The sequence below is a fragment of the Procambarus clarkii genome, chromosome 41 (genome assembly GCF_040958095.1).
Source record: "Procambarus clarkii isolate CNS0578487 chromosome 41, FALCON_Pclarkii_2.0, whole genome shotgun sequence".
In the NCBI taxonomy this organism is placed as follows: domain Eukaryota; kingdom Metazoa; phylum Arthropoda; class Malacostraca; order Decapoda; family Cambaridae; genus Procambarus; species Procambarus clarkii.
The window spans coordinates 12,800,775-12,820,662 of record NC_091190.1 but is presented as its reverse complement, the minus strand read 5'-3'; the positions used below and the strand labels follow the sequence as shown (position 1 = coordinate 12,820,662).

The 19,888-nt window shown below is 38.5% G+C and overlaps 1 protein-coding gene across 3 annotated transcripts; it reads right to left on the bottom strand.

Moving 5' to 3' along the window:
* Positions 1 to 2,230: 2,230 nt before the first annotated feature.
* LOC123761050 (zinc finger protein 154) lies at positions 2,231 to 18,787 on the bottom strand. Of its 3 annotated transcripts, none has more exons than XM_045746917.2 (10): positions 18,569 to 18,787; positions 17,623 to 17,746; positions 17,085 to 17,210; positions 15,376 to 15,444; positions 14,589 to 14,725; positions 13,542 to 13,741; positions 7,787 to 7,984; positions 5,689 to 5,856; positions 3,966 to 4,139; positions 2,231 to 3,443 (listed from the first exon to the last, which is right to left on the bottom strand). In XM_045746917.2, exons 1-10 carry the CDS (start codon positions 18,701 to 18,703, stop codon positions 2,912 to 2,914), a joined length of 1,863 nt encoding a protein of 620 aa, XP_045602873.1. In that variant the 5' UTR covers positions 18,704 to 18,787; the 3' UTR covers positions 2,231 to 2,911. The 3 variants fall into 3 exon arrangements, with proteins under 3 accessions (XP_045602873.1, XP_045602872.1, XP_045602874.1); XM_045746916.2 differs by having other exon boundaries at positions 13,542 to 13,744; positions 18,569 to 18,786; XM_045746918.2 differs by lacking the exon at positions 18,569 to 18,787 and adding an exon at positions 18,396 to 18,554 and having other exon boundaries at positions 13,542 to 13,744.
* Between the last annotated feature and the right edge of the window lie 1,101 nt (positions 18,788 to 19,888).

Genomic DNA, 19,888 nt, shown 5'->3' with positions numbered 1-19,888 from the left:
TCAGGAAAGGTACATACATACAAGTGATGTTACATTAATGGATCGATATATAGATAGAGCTAGTACATACAATGCCTAAAGCCACTATTACGCAATGCGTTTCGGGCAGGAAAAACATTAATATCTAGAACTTAATACTAATTGAGCATAAAGAATAAAATGTGTTGAGAACAAATACAAATAAAGATAAAAAAAGGGGGAACATGACTGAAGAAGCAGCACAAATACAATAGGTTGACAGTGTTGATTAAAAAAAAAATAACAGACATGGGTTGACAATAGTAGGTAGGTTACAGGGAATTTATTAGGTAGTGTTTAGTTTTTATCTTAAACTGGTTGAGAGAGGTACAGTCTTTAACATGGTTGGGAAGATCATTCCACATTCTGGGTCCCTTGATTTGTAGAGCATTTCTAGTTTGATTAAGTCGTACTCTTGGAATATCAAAACTGTATTTATTTCTGGTGTGGTGCTCATGGTTTCTGTTACAACCTTCAATGAAGCTTTTGAGGTCAGGATTGGCATTACAGTTCAGCATTTTATATATGTATAATACACAAGAGAGAATGTGCAGTGACTTAATATCTAACATATTCAGAGATTTGAGTAGGGGTACCGAGTGATGTCTGGGGCCAGAGTAGGATATTGTCCTAATAGCAGGTCTGTAACATTATGACAGGTTTGGGTAATAAACATGCTATAATAACTAGTTGTACATTTGATATAGTTTAATTATAGTGGTTGATGTTTGAATAGTATGACACCATCGTGGCCAGTTGTCCTAAGATGCTGATGGAGATTGTGATGCATGAACCCCCGACTTTCCAGACACGTCCGTAATGTTACTGCTGGCTAGTATGTGATGTGTGACTGCCGACGTGATTTTGGCAGCCTTATATTCCAGTCCACCTGACTTGTTTAAACCCAGGTTGCTCATAAAGTGGTTGATGGGAAACTTGCCCACAGTATCTGTCGGATGTCATTATATTTCGTGGAATTCCTGGGAATGAACAAATCCACAAGGGCCATGACAAGGGTTCGAACCTACGTCCGAGAGGACCCCAGATTCCAGATCCCAGGTAGGTTCGAACCCTCGTCACGGCCCTTGGGGATTTGTTCATTTGATGCATCACTTTATTGTGATTTGTGTGTCCCAAGGAATAATGTATGTTGCAATATTTTTAGTGATACATGAATTCCTGGAATGTTTAAGTAGCTACTACAGTACATTATTTCTGATGTAGTTGCTGCAGATCCATGGCGAGTCATAGAATTATTTCCCATATTCTCATCAGATTAACTTTTCCCCTTGATCTCCAATCACCTCTTCATTGTTTTCAGTAGTATAAGCATGAAGGTAGGAAAGGGGGCTTCATGAAAAAGCTATTAGTTTAATTTTTTGACACAATTGTACTTTTTTTCTTATATTGATTAGCTTAGAAATTAGAGAGTATTCTAGATATATTTGAATGCACTGTGAGGTGCATAAATTTCATGTATGGGTTTATCAGATTGTAAGAATTATGGAGGACAAATCATTGTTCTCTTGCACTACTTCAAGAATCTGATTATAAATGGTGCTAACTGCTGGTTAGTGGTGTTGCATGGTTAATTATCCAGTTGAATTAGTGGGTCATGTCTGAGGAATCCTTGATTTAGGTCAAATTTGTAAGAGTTGAATTTTTGTGGGATTCTATTCAATGGTTCCTAGTATGGCCACCATGCACATTCAGCCACTGGATGGTGGCTTGTTTTCTTCACTAAGACCCTAGAAGGAAAGAGGAATTCAGGATGGTTACGGGAGGCCTGAGGAAGCAAATGTGAGCCCATGAGTATGCACAGGAGTTTTGAATCTTGTGATATACCCACAAGTGCCAAAAGGCATAGTCTTATCCAAACTACATATCAGAAAAACGTAATTTCTTAATTTTTCTGGTGTGCTATTTGGATATCATATTGTCAGCAATGTTATTGTGACAGCTCAAAAAAAAAAAGACATCGTGAACACCATAGGTCGAGCGTTTTAAGGCGTTTTGAGCAGTGCAGGGGTTAAAGCAGAGTCATTAATGAAAGGAGCCTGGGTCACTAAGCTCAGTGGTGGATTATTCAAGATTGGGTTCTGTTGCAATTTCTCTAAAGTTTGCTATTAGTTTTTTTGTTTGTTTTACATAAATAATGTTTTGGGATTGATAGGCTGTAGGACTTGTAGAGTGCATGAAATTAGTTACAATGTAGATATTAAATTTATTTTCACATTAACATACATTTTCATCCACATTAATAATTCCATAAGGAACAAATAATATTTTAACTACATTTTCTTTTGCAGATGTGTGTATATGTGAGGGAGCCGGTCGGCCGAGCGGACAGCACGCTGGACTTGTGATCCTGGGTTCGATCCCAGGTGCTGGCGAGAAACATTGGGCAGAGTTTCTTTCACCCTATGCCCCTGTTACCTAGCAGTAAAATAGGTACCTGGGTGTTAGTCAGCTGTCACGGGCTGCTTCCTGGGGGGTGGAGGCCAGGTTGTGGACCGGGCTGCGGGGACACTAAAAAGCCCCGAAATCATCTCAAGATAACCTCAAGCTATATCCTAAGCATGTTAGGGGTTTAAGAAAATACACAAGGCATTTGCTCTGTGTCTTTGGCTATTTTTCCTCTGTATTTTCTATAACTCTTTGTGTCTATAGCATAGTATGCCATATGGAGCTGGCTCAGAGAGCATCCAGAAGAACTTTTACTAGGAAATTGGATGTGGAAGATAATGAAACACTTTCAGACTCATCCAAATGTCTAGATAAACTAAACAGAAACTAGACCCAATTACTGTATTCATTTTCATATAATCAGGACTGCTGTACTGTGTGCCTTCAATTACACCAATAAAAAATTATAATCTTAAATAATATTCAGCTAAGTATGATAGATAGCCCAACTATCAGTCTGAGACAAACCAGGACTTGCATGGGATTCTTGTAATGGCCGCAGAGTGACTAAAGGGCGATTATCAATACCTGGCGAGTCATTTACTGCTGTAGAAGTATGAGTACCAAGTGGCAAAGAGTGGGATGTTGAGTGATTTTCAGATGTGGCAACTGAAGTCACCTCTGGTGCAACCATCAGAGAAGTTTCTGCATGCATATCTGTACTCTGACGAGATGTAGAAATTCCAGAAAAAGCGAATGTTGAATGTGGTATATTAGTAACACTGTAGCTAGGCCCTCCATTAGAGACAACTGTTGATCCAGTTACCAGAGGTAGCAAGCTTTCTCTTTCTCGTACTAAAGATGGCACTGATGATAATGCAGCTCCTGGATGGCGTTGATGAACCCGAAGGTGTTTGCGTAAATTGCCAGATTCACAGAATCCACGACCACAAAATTGACATTCAAATGGCCTTTCTCCTGTGTGTAGTCTCTCATGAACCTTCTTTTTTCCTTGGTCCCTATGGAAAGAAAAACACTTAAAAAAAAGTAATGCATTTTCTAAAAATACAGAAAATTAAATTTATAAAAAATTAATGCTTTACAAAAATACACATCAGTTAACTGCCCTGTACTAAGCTATTTGACCCTACAACTTTGATTTAAAATTTGTTGATTTCATTTCGGTAATTATTCATGCAGCAGCCATGCACTCTAAATTTGAAAATCTTGTCTACCAACAGCACAAAGTGGACTGTTACTGTCATAAGGACGGTTTGTAACCATGATAATTCACACAGTTTTGCATTCAAATTAATATTTTAAATGCAGTAATTCATTAATGCAAATTGACTATCTTGGTTTAGATTGTATTAAGTGTGTCTCATCCCCTACTCTCTCCTCAAGAGAGGAACACAGCACAGACAGCAGAAAGAAAAAATAGATGATCAGTCTAAGGTGCCTGGGTTAACCCAACTGCTGATCCCACAGAACTGGGTATCCCACCTAGCATAAAATATAAATGAAAGGGTAGAATTGCTTACCTAAAGCTTTTTTCACAGAATGAACACTTGTAGGGTCTTGTATCTGTATGCACATGTTCATGCTTCTTAAGAACCTCTCTACGAAGAAATTCTTTTCCACAGAATTGACATTTGTGAGGCTTCTCCCCAGAGTGCTTCCGGCGGTGCATGGCAAGTTGACCTTGTCTTGAGTAACTGAACATTTATTTACAAATTGTAATGAAATTTAATGCTGTATTTGTCTCAAAATATTTCCTGTACAATTTTGTGAAAAAAGACACAATTTTAGTATAATAAAATTAGTCACGGAATAAGAAATATTGCAAGTGCAGGTGATACTATTTGGATTGATAAATTAAATAAGACAAATTGTATAAAATATATGCAAGGGTAGAATGCTAACTGAAAAACCATCTATGACCTAAACTTCTGAACTTACAAATGATTATGGAAAATAAATGCTTGAAGGAGATTACTGTACAGTTTTTTAGCCATATGAAAAAGCATTAACCTAGGTATTATTTGGTCATATAACTGTATAGCACATAACCAATTTTGCATAGCGATGAATTCCCAGAAACCTCATGGAAAAGCAATCTAAGTAAACTTTGCTTAAAAGCTTGTGGGAAAAATTTGATGTATTCCAAGATCAATCACAAACAAATATTAATTATATGTACAGCATGCAGTGGAATCTCAATCTGGACTTGATGTACAGTATATTATTTTGAAGCCCTTCTGGAATCTTCACAGGTTAAAATCCATAAAACTTAATATTGCTAAACTTAGGTCCCCCACTTGGTTGCTTTCTGAACCAGAGCCTTTATGGTCCACCCAGAATAATAATATACCTACCAGGCTCTTGTGATTTATTCCCAGTATAATAAGTATCTTTACAAGTGCTCCTGTCATGTATTTAGGGAAGGGAGAAAAGTCTAAATTTGAACTGCTTTCAAACAAACTTGCTATGATGCAAAAGAAAAATCATGACCATAAAATGCCTTCCCTCCATGTGTTAATGTAAAAAGAACACCAGTTGCTGTTCTGCAAAATCAGTACTTGTTCAAAGAACAAAACTACATAGACTGCCAATAGATGTCACACTGTTACCACAACAGGGATGGGTTACTGAAAAATCCCCTTTTAAGCCCTGGAATTCAAGTGCTTCTAACATTCTGTGGTGGCCAATTAAGTTTTGATTTCTTATGTCTGGGTCCTTATAGAGTATGTCTCTGCACACGGGATGTCATGCTTTTAGTGTTTGCTTTATGGTATGATATTCCGGTTTTCACTGATTATATCTGCTGAAGTTGTTTCAAGCTCATCTTAAGTGAGATTTAACTTCTATCTAACTGTACCACTACCATGGTGGTAGTGGTACATGGAGCACTGTCCCAGGCCAAGGATTTAGTGCTGGGCTTCACTTAAACCTAAGATTTACTTGATCTCCTAACATTTCACATAATGTGACTCATATTAATGTAGGCACACATGTCAAAGTCCTCCTTTTACACAACATGCACCACTTGCTGCATAAAAACTCTTAACATTAAGCATAACTCTTCTGACTCTACACATATTTATCACTCTCCATAGTCCTTTTTTTTATTATCACACACACTACTGTAAACTAATTGCATCATACTCAACTACTAGGCTTTAGTGAAGGACATCACAAATTGGGGGAGAGAAACAAAATGTAATTGTATTAGTTTACAAGAATCTTCCTAAACATTATACTAACCTTATGCCACACATGTCACATATGAATGGTTTTTCCCCAGTATGTATTCGTCTATGTTCCTCCATGTTACCTCTTTGAGAGAAACACTTGCCGCAAAATTCGCAAGAGAAGGGGCGATGACCAGTATGTAGCCGCAAGTGACTTTCCAGATTTGCTTTCTGTGTGAATCTGGAAAAAAAAGGTTATTTGAAAAAATGAAGAGCATAGAGTATAAGGAAATGCAATTTTCTTTGGCACCTCAGTAGTTTTCTGGAGCATATAAAACTGGTATCGCAGGACCACCTCTCCATTATCAGAACCCTGAACTTTCTCTGACTACTGTGAACCCAGACCAGAATCTGGCTCCCTTGAGATGAGTGGAACATGTGGGATCAAAGATTAACTCGCAACTAAATGATGTAAACAATATGTAAACAACCAATATGTAAACAACCCTCATCCCAACTCCACTGGATGTCGAAATGTCAAACAAGAACAATGAGGGTACAAGGTATCCAACAACAAACATGAGGACAACATTTGTTCTGAGAAAAAATGCACTACACAAGAATGGAAATTTGATCCATTCCACGGATTAGAACAGTCTGCCACCAATTACACTGCCAAGCTGTATAGAGCATAGGCCAGCACTGAATGAGGAGGCCCACGTTGGAGGACGACCACCATTCTGCCTGCAAAGTTCAGGGAAAGCACCCCTAAAACCACAGGAATATAAATACAATACACACTAACCATCACATGCAATAGCTAAATAAAGGGGCAAATTATTTGACAAACAAAGGTCAATGCCATAATACATAAACTCCTTTCGTTCCAAGCATGCCAGCTAATGGCATATGATGCCAAAGTTCTTAAATTTTAAAGTGCAACTAATGACCCCTGAAATGCAAAGGATTTCTGCTAATGCCAATCACAAGCAATTTACATTTGTGCATGCCAGCTACATTCACACAGCATAACACAACCTCCATTCATTATGCTTACAACAACCTGCATCATACTCATGAGAAAGTATGGAAATACTTTACTCATGAAAAAGTAAAAGGCTTCCAAAACAAAAAAATAAGAGCTACAAGGATAACTTTCACTTATGATCTACAGTGTATGTTTAACAATGACAGATGAAACCTGTTTCATCAACATAATGCCACCTTATTACTTTTAACTCCCAGAAAAATGAACGGATGTCTAGAATCGTGAATGGTTTAATACAAAATTTGTGTCCGGAGGTGAAGTAATACCTTAAGTGTTGGCCTCCCAGAAAACAACACATTTGTACCATTTCCAGATAATAGCCTAACACATCCACTACAGGATGAGCTCTCAAATGGCAAAGCCATTGGTACATTCTTGCCCCCTCCCACCCCCCATACAACTTCACTGGTCCAACCTATGTATCAAGGCATTACTTATTTCAAGTATCACTATAAAATAAACTTTACTAGATTTCTCGATAATCAGCCAGATACCGTTGAGAATTTTTATCAATTTTACACAAGTTTGGATTCTGGATCACTAAATTCTGGATGATGACACTTAGAAATGGTTGGAGAAAACTTTGGCCTGTCTCTGGACTGTTTAATGAAAAAGATAATGTGTCAGATTTGAAGGAGCCGGTGGGAGCCATTTGGGGGATGGTGTGACTGTTTGGCACTCTCATACATGCAGCTTTTCCACTAGATTACCTAAGGATACTTTTATTTTAAAATGAATATCTACTGGTGCAAAGACTTCTAAGTTAATGGAGATACACCCCATTTACCACATGCTGTGGTAAATGGGGGTAGAGAACCAGAGTTTTGCCTTTTCTGGTAATCCTGAGAAACTACAAAAGGATATCCCACTGTATTTGGCAACCTGGATGCAAAATTAATGACAGATCATGTTTTAGGATAAGGAAAACAATCAATGAATAACACAACCAGTTCCAGTATTTGGTCTAAGACCTAAATTCCAATATAACAAATCAATATAAAGCATGATTAAAAATTAAAATTTTGGCATGTAAAAACAAATACCGTATTCAGCTTTCAATACTGTATATAAGTAGGACATTTTAATACCTGTACTCATAAATGTACATAACCTGGTCACGTACCTTTTTCCACAAACTTCACAACAATGGGTGTATCGTTCTTCACTTGGTCTGTGAGTTTTCTTGTGAATGAATAACTCTGCCTTACTTTTGAATTTCTTCTCACATTCATCACATGAAAATGGTCGACTGTTGGTGTGTACAAGCATATGTCTTGTCCACAAATAATGGGCAGGATACAATTTCTTGCATTTAGGACACCTATAATGCAATACAGAGAGATATTAAACATATTGATGCAACTAATTTAAACAGTCAAACATACTATGCACATCAGTGCTACTAAACTTATAACATTGAACAGTGTTTATTTTCAAGTAAGTTACCCACATCAGCAAACATATTTTTATGATGTGATGAGCTTTTGTTACATTATTCTTGCCCCATTTCCCACTGTGATGGGGTGGGGAGACATCAGTCCGCAGAAAATAGGTAATCACTTAGCAATACAGTAGAAGGTTAATGATGCTAAATAATACAAAATTAAAATATCACATCCATTCAGTATACCTTTCACAAAACAATACAAAGCATATACTATACTTTCCAACTTTAGAATTACCAGTACTTAAATAAATGGATGGCAAAATATTAAAGGAATTATTCACAACTTTTGTATGACCAAAACTCTAATATGCATCGGTTGTATGGTGCCCATATCTTAAGAACATCAGTATAATCTGGATATGGTGCAAAGACATGCTACTAAATGGCTTCTAGAACTAAAAAAATAAGAGCTACAAGGAGAGGTTAGAGGTGTCAAACATAGCAAATATATAAGAAAAAGAGGTGATATGATCACTACATAGAAAATAGTAACGGGAATTGACAAAATTGACAGAAAAGAATTCTTGAAACCTACATCTTCAAAAACAAGACATTATAGACAAACTAAGGAAACAAAGCTATTCCCCCCCCCCCCTTCAAAAAAATGAAAATAATGTTTTACAAACAGTGATAGACGATTGGAACAAACGAGTAGGTGGTGGATGGCAAAACTTGTCAGTAGTTTTGAAGTCCTATGACAAAGAGTACTGGGAAGATGAGACATCCCGAGCATAGCTCTCATCCTATAACTACACTTGGTAATTACACACACAAATATACACACACTATGTTCACCCACCTTCCTACCATTCCTCTCCTGTATCTACCCTCAAATTCACCTGAATAAACACTTAAAGTTATCACCACTTATTCATTCAACATGACCAAACCATCTTTGTACACACTTGTCAATCATATTTACCGACTTTAATACTTGAAATTTCTCCAGAAACATTTTCATTCCCTGCTCCTATTTTCCAAACACCACACATACTTCTCCATTTCTACTGCTCAATTGATTTTTTACACTCATACAAGACCATCTTTCATCCAAATGTAAAATACAGCACTACTACACCTTCATGCAGTAGTATCTATTCCTTATCTCATTTTTCTATATCTAGGATTTTCATGACACCAGCCACTTTCCTTCCCTGACTGACCCTACTTTCAACTTTGATTGTGGAAATTCATCATATCAGTTACACATTTGTTCACATAAACCATCATGTGCCAACCCGCCAGAACGCATCCATGTTAACAGCCAACCTAAATTGAAATCCAAACTAAAATACTGTATAGTTGATAAAAAATAAAATGCATTATATAAAATATAATATCAAACATTTAATACTAAAAGAAGAGCATCAATATAATGAAATGCAACTTGCTGGGCTATCCTTCACCAGTCACCTTGGCATACACACTGACTATTACTGTGCAGACTCAAGTAACTGCAGATGTTCTGAGAGATCGATTCATTATGGAGTCGAAGGCCTTTACAATCTACCATTGCTCCATAAATAAGGTGGAGATTGTAAAGGCATCATGATAAGCACTCAACCTACTACTGAGGCAAATCATTCAAAATTCTATGAAAAAAAAAGGATTGAATGTAATGAGTCCTGGAGGCTCCCCGGAGCTATACCGGACTGATATGTATGTACAGTATTAGATTGTGACATCAGTTAATTCGATGCAAACCTGGCACATTGCAGCAACCTAAACTATGCATGCAACGCCGATGCTGCCTGCACCCGAGTATCAGAATCAGTGGACTGGGTGAAAAGGAGAACCAGCAAGGAACACCGCAAAGGTACAGCACTTCTCAGTCACTGGAGCTAGGGTCGAACGACTGCCACGCAACAAATCAGCCTCAGAACTGAGGTTGCACGGCTGGCACAAGGGGTCAGAGGCCCCCCCCCTTTCCCCCTCCCGGGGAGAGGGGAGCTGCACAGACAGTGATGCAGCGGTTGTGACGTCATGCTTGTTTGCTCGTTTTTAGATTGTGGGGTTCTGCTTGATAGTTCAGTTTTCAGTAGCAATTTTAACCAGGTGGAGTTCATTTTGAGATGCCTACCTTTCTGGGTGCCTAACTCAGTAGATGACCAACACAGAATGCTTCCAACCACATGGGGGTTTCTGTAGGCCATTGCTCCTCGTATCTCTCTGAGGGGGTCAGGTTCTGGCTCGTGGTCCCTGGTAGGCTTGAACTCCAATTGAATTGACTGATGCCACGGTCTAATACATACATATCAGCCCAGTATAGCCAGAGGGGCTCTCCACAGAGAAAAAAAAAAAAGAGGCAAAATGACATTCAAACTCTCAACAGATGTTTTGGAAAGTGCCTAAAAACCAAAAACAAACTTCTGACAACTACTGAACACTACTGCCATTAGCCACAATAACAATCTTCAGACAGGTAAGTAAATACAAAATTAATACCTTTCTTATACTCATCCAGAGAAAATCTGGGGAAGGAGAAGAGCAGTTTTAGACTATTGGATAAGACTTCCACATTAAGTGCATTCAACAAGAAAGACTAAAATATGCTACCCTCTGATTTACAAAAATTACCAAGTTGCAGCATCCTAATACTTTTCAAAGGCTTACAGAATACTCATAAAACCTAAAAAAATAAACTCGTGAGTTAACCATAAATAGGGATAAGTAATAACCTAAAACAATGGGATAAAATAAACATGTAATAAAATATGGATTATTTTTTTGGTGCCAGTGAATACCAAATAAGTTGAATTAATCAAGCTTTGAATGTAGTGAAATATCCTTTAACAGGTGCACTTCAAGCTTATACAATGGTACTACCAAGACTTGGCTGCACACATCAGGCCTCTGAGACTCATCTGAAAGCCAGAACCAGAATATGGCTCATTCTATGAGGAGAGCTTGAGGAGCACAGATCAACATAATTAAAAAAAAAAAAACTGTTGTGGCATAACAAAAACTGACTGCTTTAATGAAATTTAGCATACCTGGGTAAATAAGCTAAAGCCTCGATCATGAATAAAAAATGCTACAAGTAAAGAAAACAAACCTATGGACCAAAAGAGTAAAACTCATGCTTCAGGCACAGCGATGGAACATCTCAATCTGACAGCAGAATCAAAGGCAACGAAAAAGGCTATTTAAAAAAACACAAAAAAAATCTTCAATTGAAAGAGAACTCTGAGAGAGGATGACTGCACATTAAAAAATGACAAAAAATAGCTGATGAAAGGAGGGCAAGAAGACATCCACCCCCAAATGTGAAGGAAGCGTGAAATAAGGTGACACTAATGGGTACTCAATCTAGCAAGGAAATCCAAAAAGAGCCAAGACAGTTTCATGGCTCCAGACACAAAACTGATGCCAAAGTGAAAGGCAGCACTGGAAAACCCCACCACACCCCTTCATTCTGTGCTGACACTACAAAGAAAGATGCAAAATGGAACCAAGAAGTCCACTACCTGACTCCATACAGGTGATGGAACACAAGGCCTAGAAACTAAACATGAAAAATGGCAGAATGTCTCAAACCATGAAAATAAGTCATGCCACCAATCCTCAGTGAGAGGTAGACTCAAGAAAGAGACAGGGGTTGAGACAATGGAAAAGAAGGTCCAGAAACCAGGTCTGATTTGGCCTTAATTGACCACATGGGAGCCAGCAGGGGAATGCAGCCCACAAAGGTCTCTAGCCTAGCCAAAACAGAAGTAGCAGCTAGACCAGGAAGAAAGGCAAGCTAAGACCACTAATCGCAGGGAAAAAAATAGTCTAAACCAAACACTTCCCAATCCAGAAACAGCACCAATACATAAGAAGCCACTGCCACTAGTTATACCCAGGGCAAGCAAGTCCACATATGAACACCTGAACAAGCTGCAAAACCAAAAGGAGGAATCTTTAATAACATTTGACATACTCTGAATGTGAACCACAGAGAATGAAATTTCAAGAAACAAGTCTATCCTCAGAGTCCAGCCCCACAAAGTAATAGAATGAAACTAGCCGACCCTTACTGAGGCAGTTTACCAATTGGCCGCAAGCTGAATGAAGATCGAGTGTAGATTTCTGCAGGAAATCCAGGCATCAAGAGTCCTATTATCCACAGACTTGAGCCAAGAGATAAGAGTGATACCATAATGCAGAACAAAGGAGAAAAACCACAAAAAAGGTGGAACAAGGCCATAGAAAATTAAGGGATGCTTGCCAGCCAGAGCCACATACCTTAGCCAGGAAGCAGATGAAGGCCTGCAAAAAGGGAGGAATTAGAACTTGGTGGAACTTGCAGGTACCAAAGCAAGTTCCACCAAGTAAAATACAAAGGAAAACAGAGAACAGAAACATATATAAGGGGCAAATCCAGGAACTGAACAGTAACCCAGAAATGTACCCACGGAGGAAGCATCTAGGTCATATCGAGACAGTACAAGAGAACATGTTCATACTGAGCAACAATCTCTCATGGACAGGAAAAAAAAAAAAACTCTAAAGCGGGTCAGAGGATAACTACAAACCCTCCTCCAGCAGCCCCAAAACCCTGTGACCCTTCTTCAGAGAGGAAGAAGGACCAGGGAGCATACAAAACTTCAAAACTTCCATCAGATCCCAGAAACTTAACAGTGAAAGAGAGATCAAGTAGCAACCATGGAAGTACTCGAGTTCTGGTAGTGGTGGTCTTGCACAAAAGCTTGAATGAGTGGCCATTAGGGCTATTATGTGTACACCACTGGAAGGCACTTCCATGACATCACAAGTGGCACTCATACTTTCAGCTAAGTACAGACCCTTTAGAGTATCTCATCCCTTCTGAAAATTATCACTGTCCTATGACTGCAAAGCAGATATGGACCTAAAGGTGCCTACAATAATCTACGACCTCGACTCTCAATCAAAGATCCCCAGGTGTGATCCCTGGGTGGGACAGAAATGGTTGGGCACATTTCCTTACACCTGGCAGTAAATAGGTAACCAGGAGTTATGCAACCATTGTGGGCAATGGATTGCATCCCAGGGCACTACCAGGGCAGATCTGTAATTGGTCTAAGGGGAAAGGAAGAGTGTTCGATAAGCCAAGTACAGGCTCCTGTTCCCAACAATGGGAATTATATATTTTTCCTGCCAGTCAGATGATCTGGTCAGTGCACATCCACTCAATATGACCTCTGGGAGCAACAAAATATGTAGTGTGGAATAGTAGAAGAGCATAAAGACTGCCAAATAAGGTGCATACAAACTGACCTTGCCAGATCAATTGAGAGATAAGAGTGTACTGTACCTTATCATTAAAATCTCAAGTAAATTTATTACAAGAAAATTGATTACCATTCATAAATTATCAACTTAAATTAATAAAAGAATAACCCTACAGCATTTATATGCAAAAATTATCAGAAACCAAATTCATTTATTCAATTTAAATAGAACCTACTCCTGTAAAGAGTCTTGATGTTTTCTTCGCTGGTGATTGTTCATTGAAGTAATTTTAGGAAATGTTCGAGGACACTGGGGGCACATATAGTGAGGTTCTGGAAGCTGGTGGACATCAAGAGAGTGAGAAGCTAGATCCTCAAGATGATTAAATGTGGCCTTACATACACAGCACCTTACTGCACTCCTAATTGTGTTTCCCTGCTGAATAAAACATATACAGTAGTTAAAAACTCGGTCAAATGACATGATAGAAAGAAAAAGTAGTATTGAAGATTTGAGAGTAATTATGTCAAAAGGCTTTACTTTTAAAGTAGCTGTCACAATAGTAAAAAAAACTAAATTAGGCTAAGGTAGAATAAGTCCACTTAGTTAGCAGTGCCTATGCTGTGCTTATATTTTTACTTAATCATTATATACATATTAAATATTTTAAGGGTTTGTCATAAGGACTGAAAGTCTGAGTGTGGCTTATGTAAGTGTCCTCCTTTATTGCTGGGTGAGCAACCTTTGCTCACAAATCTAACACAAATATACTGTACTGTAATGTATTGTACATTATTTTTAATTAAGTTGAATTGACTATTTTGTACTCATCATTCTGGACCCCTACTTTAGCTGTCCATTCATCAAAACAGTCAGCTAGGGCTATCCATTGTTATAATATGTTCTCAACATTGTATCCTTTACTATTACCTGCAACCGACTACAGAATTATCCCCTAGCATTAATGTGTGCAAGATCACAAAGTTTGCCCTCCCTCCCTCCCTCCCTTCCCTCTCCACTTCTTCCCCATCCAAAAGTAATTTTCAAAAGGCTCCTAATTCTAGCACCAGGGGGCTACATGGCCCCAGTAACAACAGGGATATTCCATGTACCATTATATGCAAGTTTTAAAAGTTTCAAGCAGGTACATGAAATCATTCTCTAGTTCTCTCTCACACAATGCAAAATACAAATTTTGCATTGCATTATGATATAAATTATAACAAACTATATGGTATTCCTACAAAGATATCTAATAATGAAAATGCTAATAATCCCTTACCATTCCTTCCTTCTTCAAATTTTCACCTGATGCTTTTTCTTGGTTATCTCCACCATTGCCATCAGTTACCGTTATTATATCAGGTACACGTAGTGATGGCTTGCTTTTTGATTTTGCTAACCATTTTCCAGCAAGTCCTGAGTAGATAAAATAAAAATCAGGAAAAATAGGCAGCAAGGTCTCTGAAAAAAAAGTCCCCCCCCATTCCATGCAAAACTTTTTGTTTACAATAACCTATACTACAAGAGGAGCCCTCAGATGCGAGAACATAAAAATCTTCTCTCTCACATGCAATGCATAGCAAAAGCTGCAGATTTTCCACTCCACACAACACAGCAAGTACCCATTTCCAAAAGATAACCAGGTCACTTAATTTGAGTCAGATATAAGATCTCCACATGAATCATCAAATTGTATTTAGAGAAGTGCCAGACATATGGCTTGGGTTGCCACCTGGTAGCAGTGGGAGGTTCAATGTTTAAAGTTCTTACAAAAAAAATTGCATATGGTTCACCTCATTAGCAGGTTAATCTTGAGAACCTGCAAACTCCCCACCACATATTGATGACAAGTCTGTTAGAAAAGGTACATATTCCTAGTGGGCTGACAGTCTCAGGAGCTTGGCATATCAATACAGTAATGTCATGATGTCATGACCTGGTGACATGTCCAAAGGGAAGCTGCTGGGTGCTAGACCAGAAAACAGATGGGAGAAAGCTTTTGAAATGGAAGAAAAAAACAGCTAATTAAATTATTTACTCTTATGTAAACAAAATATATACTATACCTTTGGTAGTTACCATACGCCCCCGCACACTTTTTGTTCGACTAGTTCGACCCTTGCTAGTACGTGCACCTGATTGAAAAAATACAAGAAATCCATTATTTTTAATTCCTTCCATATTTCAAACAATGCTAGAATCAGGCTATCAAATAATATTTGCAAAATACAAAAAATAATGTTGTGTTCATTAAAAGTTCCTATTCTAAGTAGCCAGTTCAATTTCTCCCTTAAGCAATGTTCAGCTCCTGCAAGAACAGCTGAAGTCCAACCTGATTGAAGCAATTGGCCATTAATTGGGGGCTAAATTGTGTCATGATTCCACCCACAACCTAGCATATGACCCCAGCCATAACGAGTCATCACTCTAGTACCCTTCTTATGCTCATTTATCTGTTCATGCTGTCATAACAAACCTAGATGAACATAGATGGGGTCAAGGTGACTAAAATTTTAGTGTTGCAGAAAGTTTTTAAGTGTCATAAGGGTCAGGAAGAAATCAGGATGCAATGGCACACCAATGGCAGGTGATGTTAGAACCTCCCAAAAGTAAGGTACATACTATTGTCATGATAACCACTAAAGATGCTGTATATGGTAACCAATCAGTGAAGCAAATTCAAGATGTCTTGCAAAGAGGAGCCAAGATTGGCTCAGCATGTCACTCACCCACAAGAATCCTTCAACGCAGCATTCTGTTATTCTGAGCTCTGTACCTGCCAGTCTTGTTTCACCAAAATGATGAAGTGTCAGTTGGACCAACCCAAGAGAAGAATGGGTGGTGATATAGGAGGGGGGGGGGGCGGGGTGCCACACTAGCAACAATAGCCGTGGATGCTAAACCCCACTGTGTGTCCAACGAGTGGATGACAAGATTTTCTAGTGCGAGAGCAAAGGAGGACACTCACAGTTATTTAAGATGGTCTAATCTTCAAATGTGCACCGGGAAAGGTTGCACGATTCCTGTGAAGTCGCTGGTTACAGCTGGGAGTTTCCAAGGATAAGATCAGTAGTGTGATTCTATGACAGTATAGACAGTGAGGGAGCCCTACTACTGCTGAATGTCCTTTAACAGTTGTTTAATCGACCTCAAGAGCTACACACTTCAGCAGCATGTACTATATATAAACGAACAGGTAAGGGAACAATAGTGTCAGTTGTAAGCAGTGTTTAACTAATGACAGAACTAGAGCATTAGTTCAAGGCAGCATAAAGGTGTTGCCTAGCAGCAGACATTATTATTAAACCAGGTCATTGGAAGGACCAATGCTTGTGATCCTAGGCAGTTTATCATTATTTCTTTTATTGATGACAACATAACTATATTGTACATACAAATGTGCATGATTTATATAACTTTATTGAGAATAACATGATATTGTAGGAGCCAGTAAGACTATATCCTAGTCTGTGGAAATTGATGTAACAATAGTGTAACCCACAATGGAAGTAAGGCCATCAAGGCAGCCTGTGAGTAGCAGCAGATGACTCCAGTTGTGTATTTATATGGATGTTACTTTATAGATGCTATCCTCTCCATGAGGAGCACTTGCACGATAGAATGTTATAATGATTATACACAATAAATGTTATGTATATTTTCATGCGGTATTATTTGCTCCTTTCTTGTACACTTTGAGAGGGTTGATTAAGGGCCTGACAGTCTACATTGTAGCCTAGCTAGTGTGATACTGAAATTCACAGCTTTTACTAACCAAAATCCTCATCATTGACATTATCAATGAACTGAGAGTCAGTCTCTTCAAGCTCAACTTTAACATCCTGGATAAGCTCATATAGATGCTCCTCGGGTATCTGAAGACTGTTGCCTGAAGAACTCTCTGCAGATGAACAATTACTTTAATACAGTACTGTACTCTATTTTCTAAAATATTAACATTATTTGTGCATCTATATAGGTATTGGGTATAGTAATGCAATGGCTTTCAAAGTTTAAAACTCAAAATCTATGATCATGCCCTCCTCCCTCTCTCTCAATTATTAATTGTAAATTCTAATACTGTAACATGAAAATACATTTCCTACATATTCACTGAAGGAACATTTGCCAACCCCTTGAATAATCAGGTTTTCAAACCATAACTTTGCAAGAAGCAAGGCCATCTCTTTACTGACCAGCTCAAGCTAATGGAAAGAAAATTATATTTTTAGTTTTTGGTGCAACTTTCTTCCCTTGTCCTCCTCTTTGGCCCACAAATAGCAAACATCTGGGCTAGTTCATTAAATACACACCTTTTAGTTGAGTTTTAAGTTTATTTTGTGTGGCCTGACTGATATCCATAAATTCCACAACTTCATCCAACTTGGCCACACAAGGCCCGCACACTTGATGTGGTAATGCATCCCGAGGATTAACCTGGAAAATACAAAAGACAACCGATGACTTTGGATGAAACTTCATACTGTACCAAGTACTGTATAGAGTACTGTAATTCCAACTTTCAATTAAATAGAATACCTGAGGATTAATGCAGGAAAAAAACTACTGGCAGGGGCAGCACAGGCCCACATGTACCCTATTGTCCCTGTGTGCCAGGGAAAACTCTTAAGCCCAAAGATTTATATGTCCCCAATCAGCAGGGAAGGAAAAAGACTGCTGTGCCTTACAGGAGATAAATGTACTGGAGGACAGGTGCAGGGTGACACAGGAGTCCCCAGGGAAGGTCACAGGAACCACCTCTCACACACAAACAATGAGGAAATGTATATGTTTATCTCTCAGAATGTTTGGTAATATGTTTATTGCTTGTGATGTGTGTCTATGTATGTATTAACACGTTGTACTGAACGGGGTGAGAATAGCTTGAGCTACCTCATCCCTTTGTGTGTATTTTAACCTCAATAAACTTATTTCAATTTCAATTGCAAGACTTTTTTTTTAATTGTTTTATTTATTTATTAATATATACAAGAAGTTACAGTTTTTATGAGAGGACATAGCATGATGTGTTGACATTCTTGTAAAGCCACCAGTGTTTCGGCCACAATACCGGGCAATTGTATACCGTTAGTCGGCGGCCTTCCTGTGGAGCAGGTGCCCACACGTGCACTGTCGCCCAGGTCGTCCCTCGGGTAAACTAGCGACGTAAACCCGCCGACACCTCGGGTAAACTACCGATGCAAACCATTGTTGTTTTGGTCCGACAGGATACAGGGTGGTGGCAAAATATTGACTCACCGTAACTCGAATATATTTCTTCAAGATCGTCGTCAAATTGCGCTCGCTGTAAGCGTTTTCAAACAAATTAATAAGATCATTGCTTTCTAGGCCACAAAGTCTGCAAATTTGTTCAAAATACGCAACTGTGCCCATTATAGCAGTGTGGTCCAGAGAAGACAAGCCGCGTCCACCCTGCCAGCCAGGACCACCAACCCTCCCGAGATGTTGGCTCCTGTTCTTGTTCTTGTTTTAGATGTGGCTACTCGTCACGATATGCCCTTGTAGCATGGACATGTCCATGTAGCACGGGCTATGGTGAGCCCATAAGAGAGAGATGTTGGCTTCAGCTCTTGCTTATATTAAGCATTTTCGAAACTCCTATAAGCTCAATTGATACTAGGAAATGTAGATGTTTATCTCTCAAAATGTTTGGTAATATGTTTATTGTTTGTGATGTGTGTATTATGTATGTATTAACACGATGTACTGAACGGGGTGAGACTAGCTTGAGCTACCTCATCCCTTTGTGTGTATTTTACCTCAATAAACTTATTTCAATTCAACTCAATTTCAATTGATATTTTTGTAATACTGTGTAAATATACGCTATATTCACAATATGTGCATAAACGTAGATAACATTTGTATTACGATCAAACTGTGTAACAAATTTTTTTATTAATCTCAAGTGTACAAATTAAGGCTTACATTTGCCAATTCTTTGGCAGTGTCGCTGCCACTGGGGTTGGGATTTTGGTCAGTGATGGGTTTTTATGCCCCATTACAGAAGCAATAGAATGGTAGATCAAGCAGCTTAGCAGTGACATCAAGAGTTAGTGGTTTGTACATTTCTAATTCGTTTGAGTTGCTCAATCTGGCCTTTCCATGCAGTAACTGAATAAGAGATCAAGTTTTTTGGAAACAAAGTTCTCTTATACTGGAGAGTGCAAGTTCACAGCTCAACTGTTGTTTCTATCATCGAAGTCTGTGTTGTAATCACTGTCCTGCACATTCTTTACCTGTTGTGATGCTCCGCTCTACTTTGTTAGGTTACATTCCCTGTTTCTTCAGCTTTTGTTGCCTTCTTCCACAATGTTTAGACGAGGAGTACGAGCCAATAAGGCTTCGAGTCTCACAATTCAATCTATATTAAAAGATCAAGCACAACAGTCCAAGGAACAGGTTTCCTCCTTAAAACATGGAGCAAAATAACTTGGATAGTATTATTAGGGAACCATTAAAAGAAATGCCTTATTAAATTTACTAATCTTAAATTCTTTATAATCTTCCTGGCTTGGCACCTTTTTGATAATTACTCACTTCTTTATAGATAGCACA

Coding starts and splice junctions, on each gene's coding strand:
- LOC123761050 (XM_045746916.2), bottom strand. CDS start 18,703: ATGGGCACAGTTGCGTATTTTGAACAAATTTGCAGACTTTGTGGCCTA. Junction 7,985..13,541: donor CATCAAGACTCTTTACAGGA/GTAGGTTCTATT, acceptor ATTGCATTATAG/GTGTCCTAAATGCAAGAAAT. Junction 5,857..7,786: donor TGTGAAGTTTGTGGAAAAAG/GTACGTGACCAG, acceptor TTTTTTTTCCAG/ATTCACACAGAAAGCAAATC.